At 42.4% G+C, this 9,127-nt stretch overlaps 1 protein-coding gene across 1 annotated transcript in view; it reads left to right on the forward strand.

The window, feature by feature from the left end:
* Window positions 1-8,127, forward strand: part of CDH18 (cadherin 18) — a 401,711-nt gene extending 393,584 nt beyond the window's left edge. The window contains exons 12-13 of the mRNA XM_084850558.1: window positions 1,909-2,160; window positions 4,328-8,127. Of these exons, the coding sequence (XP_084706684.1) occupies window positions 1,909-2,160; window positions 4,328-4,818 (743 nt within the window). The 3' untranslated portion in view covers window positions 4,819-8,127. The remainder of the gene's footprint in view (window positions 1-1,908; window positions 2,161-4,327) is intronic.
* The last annotated feature ends 1,000 nt before the right edge of the window (window positions 8,128-9,127 follow it).

Genomic DNA, 9,127 nt, shown 5'->3' on the forward strand with positions numbered 1-9,127 from the left:
CCCATAATAATTGCCAAAACAAAACAGCCCATTTAGAAGTGGGTGAAAAACCTGACAAATGGTTCTTATTCACATTAGGGGTGTACGAACCCCACTTACCGTTCTGCTCCGGGGTCTGCTGGGGGGGAGGCGATCCGTCCCTCCCCCCAGAATCCTCACCAGCAGGTTCCGCTCTGCAGCAAGCCCGCAGAGCTGCCAGCCAGGGCCGCCCGCAGCCAGACTTCCATCTGCTGCTGGGCTGCAGGCTGCAGCTGCAAATGGCATCTGGCGTAGGGGACACGTAAATATTTACATAGCCTATCACAGCAAAGAGCAGGGACACAAATGGTGTCCACTACGCCAGACACCATTTGCGCCTGCAGCCCGGCAGTGGCTGGCTGCGGAACGAGGAGGACGGACCCGGACTGGCCGGTGCCAGGTAGGGTCCGCCCTGACCAGGCTTCATGGGGTGGCGGGGGGGGGAGCAGTCAGTTCTGCCACGGACTCCGGGGGGCTGGATTCTAAAGAATCTGGCCTCATTGGAGTCCGTGGCGGATTTTTCCGCCATCCCTAATTCATATGGAACAGCCCTAGTTAAGAAATTTATCACTCTCAAGAATCAGACCTTAAATGAAACCATGTTCACTGCCCAGCTACAGAAAAATAACAACTGTGAGAAACCTTGCTTTCCTACTCCAGCCTACTCACAAAAGGCAAACAGGTTCTCTTAAGTTGCGATGCACAACCTTTTCAGTCCTGAGGGCCATATCCAGTGTGTATGTGTGTGGGGGGGGCACACATGTATACCCAGGTACACATGCACCCTTACATATACACACATACAAAATGTACCGCATATTACCATCCTCGTTAGAAACCTCAGCAGGAATTTCCCACTTCTTTCCAAGCATTCCCTCTGCCATGCCTTCCGTTTTCCAATGTCCTTTCATTAAAATGAATTTAATTCATTAACCGTAATTAAGGGAAAATGATTTGATTTAATCTTGTTAATTAAATAATTTTTCAATGTAATAGATTTGTTTTTGTTCAGAGACCATGCCCCACCAATTCCTCACATTTGTTTAATTCCCCTCTGTCTCCAGCATCAACTTTGTTTTGTACTTGCTTTAAAACAACAAAATAACACAGTACACTCCTCTCACTCTCCTCTGACCTGGCACTCCGAGGGTCATAGAGCCCTCTCACAACAGCTGCCAGAGCATCTCCTGGGAGACACTCTGGCCTTCAGCATCAACTAGAAGACATTGGCCTTCCGAGACTGGCTTCTTAGAGTGGCATGGTCACTCAGCAGGCCATAGAGCCCTTTCATAGCGGGCTGGCTTCCTAGAAGTGCACAGAAGCACGAGCAGCAAAAAAAGGAAAGTGGGGGGGAAGGATCGTGATAAATTCAGCAGCAAGGTGGTGGTGGCCTGCACAAAACATCTTGGGAGCCTCATGCAGACCATGGGTTTTTACAAATGATGGAATATAACTTTCTGCTGATGCAACAGTGGGCATTCATAATCTATTTGCTGGCTGGCACAGCAGTTCTTACAGCATGTCCACACTGGAGCATCCCATGTTCCCAGTCTGGTGCCTTAGGACACAGCTATTTATTTATTTATTTATTTCTATACCACCCAATAGCCAAAGCTCTCTGGGCGGTTCACAAAAATTGAAACCAAACGGCACACAATAAAAGCTAGGAATAGTTATGGGGAAAGGAGTGCCTTATTGAGTAGAGTTTTGTGAATCTTTACTCTGTGGAATTCTGACACCCAGACAAATCCTGAGATTGCCTCAGTTTGCCATGTGGGCTACCAGGGCATCCTCATGGGTGACCAAAATGGGGGAGAGAGAGAGAGAGAAGATTTGCATAAAAAAGTATAATCTTTATTAAAACTACCAGCCCACTTTGTGCTCCTGTAGATAACACAGCCAGTATCCTGACCCGACGGAGGAGATTTAGTCGGACTACCCAGGATGTGTATTACCTCCCTGTCGTGATCTCTGATGGAGGGATCCCTTCTCTCAGCAGCAGCAGCACCCTTGTGATACGGGTATGTGCATGTGAAAGAGATGGGCGTGTGCGGACGTGTCACGCAGAAGCATTCCTCTCCTCTGCTGGACTGAGTACAGGAGCTTTAATTGCCATCTTGCTGTGTGTCATCATTCTCCTGGGTAAGCCTCTCTCAGAATTAAATATTGGTGTCCTTTCCATAGCCCTCAGATGATCACAGCAGTGTTGTGCCTTTTAAATATGTCATTCCGGACCAGGAATCACTTGTGATAGGAGGTAATTAGAAATACAAAGCTTTGATCTTTTTTTTCTTTTTTTTTTAAGGCTTGAGTTAAAATTAATAGGGCTGAGAAGCCTTCATAGCAGATGGCTGAACTACTGGCATCCAATGGAATTAATTTTGCAGAGGTCACTAAGTAATTAGCATTGTCGATCTACCCAGGTAATTTGGTAAGATTTCAGGAAACCACCAACTCAGGTTGCATATCCAGTACTCTTGGGGAAAGCAATAAAAAGAAGAGATGAGGAGAATCGTTTTGAAATAGATTCCTCTGCCAGAAGCACTATCAGGACTGCATGAAAGCCATTTGCTAATTATCTCTGTGGGATGAGTGGATAACAGCACAAAGCACCATCAAGAGGGGCAAGGGACAGAAGAGACAAGAAGATGGTTCTATTAGATAAATGTCCTTGGAAATACATTTTCTCTGAACACTTTATGTGCCCAGACTAATTTGAATAATACCCATTAGCTAATATTCTCATTTGGCTGAGATTCAGTCCATTCATACTGTCTGTGTGTGTGTGTGCGTGTGTGTACACAGACTGAGCATAAAGTCCTCTTTGAAGAACAAATGTTCTTCAATAGGATTTATATACAGATCCAGACTTAGTCATGCTTGGAGCACACCCACTGAAATCAACGGGACAAGTTGGTCATGACTTGCTCTACTGTAAGCATGACTAAGACTGGATCCAACCCAATGACCCATATGCAACATCTTCGGAGTAAAATCTTTATCCAGATAAAGGATGATCTTCAATGTTAGGAATTGTTTTTAAGCATCTGTATTAGAAGTCTTACTTCCTTTCACTGGAGAAAATTTGCTTTTGGTGTTTGGGATTTCTGATGGAATGCAGTTTGTATTAGGGGTTTTTTTTTTTAATTTTCTCATTAAGTATTATTGAAATCCCTCATTCCCACTCCAAAGGCCCCAGTCATGCTTAACTCCCAGTGAAATCAATAGAATCTAGAGCCACTGAAGTTGAAAGTCACTGATGTGACAGTTGATTGATATCCATGTTAATTATTTGTGATAGACATTCTTCCCTCAATAGTAAAAAAAATCAAAAAAAAAATCTAGGCCTTTGGATTTTCCCCATTATGATCTGTCAACAAATTATTTATGTGGCAAATAACATCTTCCTTGCTCATGTGAAAAATGATTAAAGTGTAGGTTTCTATCCATGCATCTATCATCTATTAAAAATAGATATTTCTGTAGGATAGATCGACATGAATATATCTACCAGTCTGTCTTAGTTTCCATACACCTAATATCTAGAGTTGTAATCTTTAATAATCTTAATCAGTACAGTACAGTCACAAACTAAAATGTTTGCTGAGGGAAAGTTTTAATCTATGTGTCTGGGAAGTAAGAGTGAATATGGTTATTTTTAAGGCTACTTTGGGCCTAGTATGTTGCTCTAATGGAACACATAAAGAGAACTGTTAAATATGGCTTTTCTTCTCACAATGAATGGTAGCTTTTCATAAGTTACATTTTGACAGTATGTGAATTTGCTTAGATGGGGTCTACTCCTAATTTTGTTTGTTTTCTTAATGGATATTAGACATTTTATCTTGGATTTATTAATATCAGTTAAAATAGTCCTTTCCAGGGATCAAAAAGTGAATACTATCCCAGTGTAGAAAGAATGGGTGTTCAACATCTGGCAAGTAGACGAAATGGAAAAGATGACATAGATAAGCAAGGGCAGGGCAGGGGAACAGCTGAGTATTGAAATGGTTTCAGACATAATTTGCTGATGTTTGTTGCATATTGGAATGTGAAACATAGTTCTTGTCAAATTCCAGAACATACTTTAACATCTTGTAATTAATTTATGTAAGGTTATGGGGAAATGTTCTCTTATCTTGCACTTCCTTCAGTATCACAAAGGGGAACCTGTCTTGAAGTGTTGGTAGTTTCCATTTCAGTTTAATGAATGAATGGTGCATTTGCTTAAAGGGAATGATTAATCGCGTAAAAATTATTTAATCCACCAGCAGCCCTACTAATCTCCTATCCTGAATTTTCTCGTCAGCAATAGTGGTCCTTTTCATCACTCTAAGACGCAGCAAAAAGGAGCCTCTGATCATTTCGGAGGAGGACGTCCGGGAAAATGTTGTCACCTATGATGATGAGGGTGGAGGTGAGGAAGATACTGAAGCTTTTGACATCACTGCTCTGCGGAACCCATCAGCTGCTGAAGAACTGAAGTATCGGAGGGATGTTCGGCCTGAAGTGAAGCCCACACCCAAGCATCCCACTTCATCTAGCCTCAACAGTATAGATGTTCACGAATTCATTAAACAAAGACTGGCAGAAGCAGACCTTGATCCTAGTGTGCCCCCATATGATTCTCTACAGACATACGCATATGAAGGTCAAAGGTCAGAAGCTGGATCTATCAGCTCTTTGGATTCAGCTACTACACATTCTGATCAGGATTATAATTACCTTGGCGACTGGGGACCAGAGTTTAAGAAGCTAGCTGAACTTTACGGAGAAATAGAATCTGAAAGAACAACTTAATTATCTTTTATCATTCCCTAAATAAGGAACATTTTAGTTCCCCAAGCAACTTGGAGACATAATGACAACAGTGGTTTAAAATCAAAAGATATATATATATATATGAATGAATACAGTACTTGGAACAATATGAGCAAGATGTACACAGTTACTGTAGAAACAAGTGCCCTTTTCACATTTGAAACTGGGTTCTTCAATTGGAAGAAAGTCAAATTTTGGAAAAAAAAGTACCCCCCTAAAGAAAAGATTGTCCCTTTGTGTATATTTTTAATTGCTCAATAAAGTCCATGGTGCAGTATCAGTAACGATACCTTAAGTAAACTAAGCAATGGCTGATATTATTGCAATATCATTAAACATACCAGAGCTACAGTGAATATATAGTGGTGCCTACTCATGAGAAGAACTAATCTTATTTGGATGGTTATGGCATTATGTGTCTGGCTTTGTTTCTTTCTAGGCTTAGGAGTTTAAGGTAATCAGGTGAGGGAGGGATAATTTGCTTCTCTTTTAATAAACTCCAGTCATCATATTTCTTTCAGAAGGATGTATTGGAATTATCCAGTGAGGTACCATGTTAGTGTCTGCGTTTACTAACATTCAGCTGAATGTTTACTTAAACACTGAAATCTGTTCGGGAATGCAACATTTCACTGGCCAGTCCTAATACTTCCATCCATGCGAGGTAATGAAGCGAGCATTAAATTGCTACTTATTGAAACACGCTCATAATTCCCCCGACCCTTGAACTTTGCAGTTACTGACTGATCTCAAAGCCATTGCTTCCATTTTATATTCTTTTGCCTGTTACTTTTAACAGATTTTTTAAGCATTTTTTTAAAAAAAATTAAATTGAACAGTACAAAATTCCTTTGTACAATGAAGCAGAACATGAATAGGCTTTCGCAGTTTTAAAAGAAAATGTCACAGTCGTAATATGTGTTAAGCTATGCAACAGCTTGGGTTGCCTGGGCTTCGGTGGGAATGGTGAAATTGTAGAGAAGATGTAACCAACCATACGCTGCTCTAAATCCAAAAATGCACTTATGGAATAGAGCAGCCTTCCCCAAACTGATGCTCCCCCAGATGGTTTTGGATGATAAATCCCATCATCCCTTACCATTGGCCATGTGAGCTGGGGCTGATGGGAATTATAGTCTGCCATATCTGGAGGCTGCCAGGTTGGGGAAGGCAGGCAAAGCGCATCTTTGGCAATTCCAGTGTAAGTGTCAGCATCCACCAGAGGACGATGGGCCCAACAAACGACCCAAAGGCACATGATGTAAATTCCATCTCTCAAGCTAAGCTGGTCCAGGCCAGTCAGTGCAATGGTTCAAAAGGACTATGGGTCCCACAAATGACCTGAAGGCATATGATGTAAATCCTATCTCTTAAGCTAAGCCGGTCTAGGCCAGTCAGTGCAATCGTTGGAAAGGCACTACCAGTATAACAGACCCATGTCACTGGTAACAAAGTAGGGCTGTAAAATTATGTTACTGTTTTCTGAAAATTTACTGTAAGAGCATAGAACTCCTATCCTTGATTATGGCAACACCCAATATATTTGGAGGGGCATACACTTGTTTTATGTCAACTTATCTAAGTTAATTGATAACAATATATACATTTTGTGCTGCCTTAGTTCAAGAGTTGAAGACTATATGCATATCTTACATTTGCTCTACTGTATTTGAAATCCTGGTTTCTATTTATAAAGCAGTTTTGATCCTACAAAACATATTGGGTATTGCCATTAAAATAATAGAAGTTCTATACTATTATAATAAAGGTGGACAAAGAAAGATATAGCTCTTTTGTGCACTATTGGTATTGCCTTCTCCTATGGTTGGGCATTTGCAACATCTAGACAGGAGCCACCTGTGACCTTGCCCTGAAGTAGACTACTTTGAGATTCTTCAATGAAAGGGTAGGGAACAGAAGTAATATTTAGGGCAAACCTGTGGGTATATGAGCCTGGGAACATTTTTTTTTTAATTTATTAGCAGGTGAACAGAATCCCAAGCTCTGGTCCCAAATAAGGTTGGGCCCTGCTCAGAGATTCCTCCCCAGGTAACCTGTGTAGATAGCCATTTCCAGTATACTACATATGTATGTGCATTTACAGGATCACTACATCAGGTCCATTCTTCTTAAGTCCATGGGTTGGATTATGGCCTCTGTATCAGAAGGGGTCCATTATTTGAATAAGGAAACACAGCCAAGAAAAGATTGTATTAGTGCTACAGTTTGTTCTAGCATTTTCATGTATAATTAATTGAATTACAACTTTCCCAAACGTTTCATAGCCATATTTTTGGCATTGTTTGCAGAGATGTGTACATGTGTATAAGAGACCGAAGTGCTATAACTAGGCAACCATTAGTTGTTTTCTTAGTTTCGCAGTACCAAATTAATTTTACAGGTGTGGCAGGGCACAAGGGAGTACTTAATTCATTGAAAATAAATTTCACTTAGGCTCCAATTTAATGGCTTCAAATCACAGACACTTTGGGGATGGGGGGGGAACACACTAGCTGGCTTTCCTATTCAGTACTAAGGGCCTGAATTTACCAAAGGCTATTAATGAAAATAACTGTACGATTTGATTTCTCACCACTTCAGATTTAATGTGTTCGTTTTGCTCTCCATCTTTCTAATGAGAAGGCTCTCATTACAGTCTAAATTTAGCTGAAATCCCGACTCTGCAAAGGTCTGTTGCAATTGCACTCCTCCATAATTATGCTCTAGGGTTGGCAACAGAGGTGTGAAACTGCACAATCAATGGAGTACCACAGGAAAGTCTCCAAGGAGCAATGTAGCTGCTAAACACTTACAAGAGGATCACGCCTTCATCAACCTATCCCATTCCATACTTCAAAAGAAGTGGGGAATCAGGATACAGACATCCTTACCCTGCACCAGTGCTAGCCCTACCATTAGGCAGGGTGGGGCAGCTGTCTCAGGTGGGAGATGCTGGGAGGCAGGGGGTAGCACTGAGGTGTTGGAGGACAGAGCAGTGTGTGCCATGTGGCTGGTCAGCTGTGCTCCCTGTACGCTACAGTGCTGCCTTCAGATGTGGTGAAGGATACTGTCCTGTTGCAAGTGTTGAAGTGAGATTCAATTGCCAGTTCAGGTGGCTTCTGTACATAGAATGTGGGGAGACGCCATCTTGTTCTTTGCCTCAAATGACTTGGGCTAGCCCTACCTTGGGCTACTGATACTGTTTTATGGAACAGTAAAAACAGCTTCTGCACTCCAAACACAGAGATAAATAATTGTGCTTGCTTTGAATAAACATCATAATTTTGCAGCTTCTGCCTCTGAGGGCTATTGGCATCACTCACCTCATCGTGCTAGAGGTGGGCCATGGTTACCTCCTTTGTACATCCTTGCTTACCGCTAATGAATCCCTTCTTCTACCCACTGGTTATAGCAAGGGATAGGCAGGTCCCCCCCCCCAGTCTAGATTCTCCAGGCACCCGCCCAGACCCTGCTCCCGTGCACATGGACCTATGCTTGAGCTCTCCACACTGCCCGCACTCACCCAGATAGCCTCCTCAAGATCCACAACTTCCATTTTTTAAAAAATAAAACGGTGATCGTGAAAATGTGCACATCCGTGTAGATGCAAAAGGGGGCTGTGAATAGCCCATATACACAAGATTACAGGCAAACAAACACATGTAATCTTGCCTAAATGGGTTATTCATGGGCCCATTTTGCGTATATGCAAATATGCGCTTTTTGTGATTGCCATTTTTTTCTGAAAAACAGCGATTGCGGAGCTTGAGTGCAGGTGGCTCGGCGAGTGCGGGCAGGGCACGAGTGGGGGCAGGGGCTTGGCAAGCGTAGCTCGGGGGTGAGGGTGTGGGGGGGGTGTTTTCCGCTGGATTCCCGGAAGGAATCAGGTGCCTGACCCATCCCTAGTTACAGCGGTCTTTCTGAAACTTCTAATAACCTGAGGCACACTTTTTTCAGAATTGAAATTGGAGGCGTGCTCCAGATAGCTTAAAACTGCCAGAATTATTATTATGTTCCATAGCATTTAAGAATTGCCCACTCTGAGAAGAGCCTAGCCCCAGTGTTTCCACAGGAGTTGCTTATTTTGGCTTGCTTCCTAATTGGAAGAAGGCATGCCTAGAGTGGTGAGTCATGCTCAGATGTGACAGGTAACCTCCCATCCTATCTTATTCAGAATTAGCCAATCCCAGTTGAGGCTGACTTGAAGGAGGCAAAGCCAGAGTAGAAAACCTGACAGAGACACAGTGGTCATTCTGGGAGTGGATCCCTTTGGCTCACAGGGTGGGTG

The sequence above is a fragment of the Heloderma suspectum genome, chromosome 4 (genome assembly GCF_057233095.1).
Source record: "Heloderma suspectum isolate Gila_16-S chromosome 4, 16-S_ref, whole genome shotgun sequence".
In the NCBI taxonomy this organism is placed as follows: Eukaryota; Metazoa; Chordata; class Lepidosauria; order Squamata; family Helodermatidae; genus Heloderma; species Heloderma suspectum.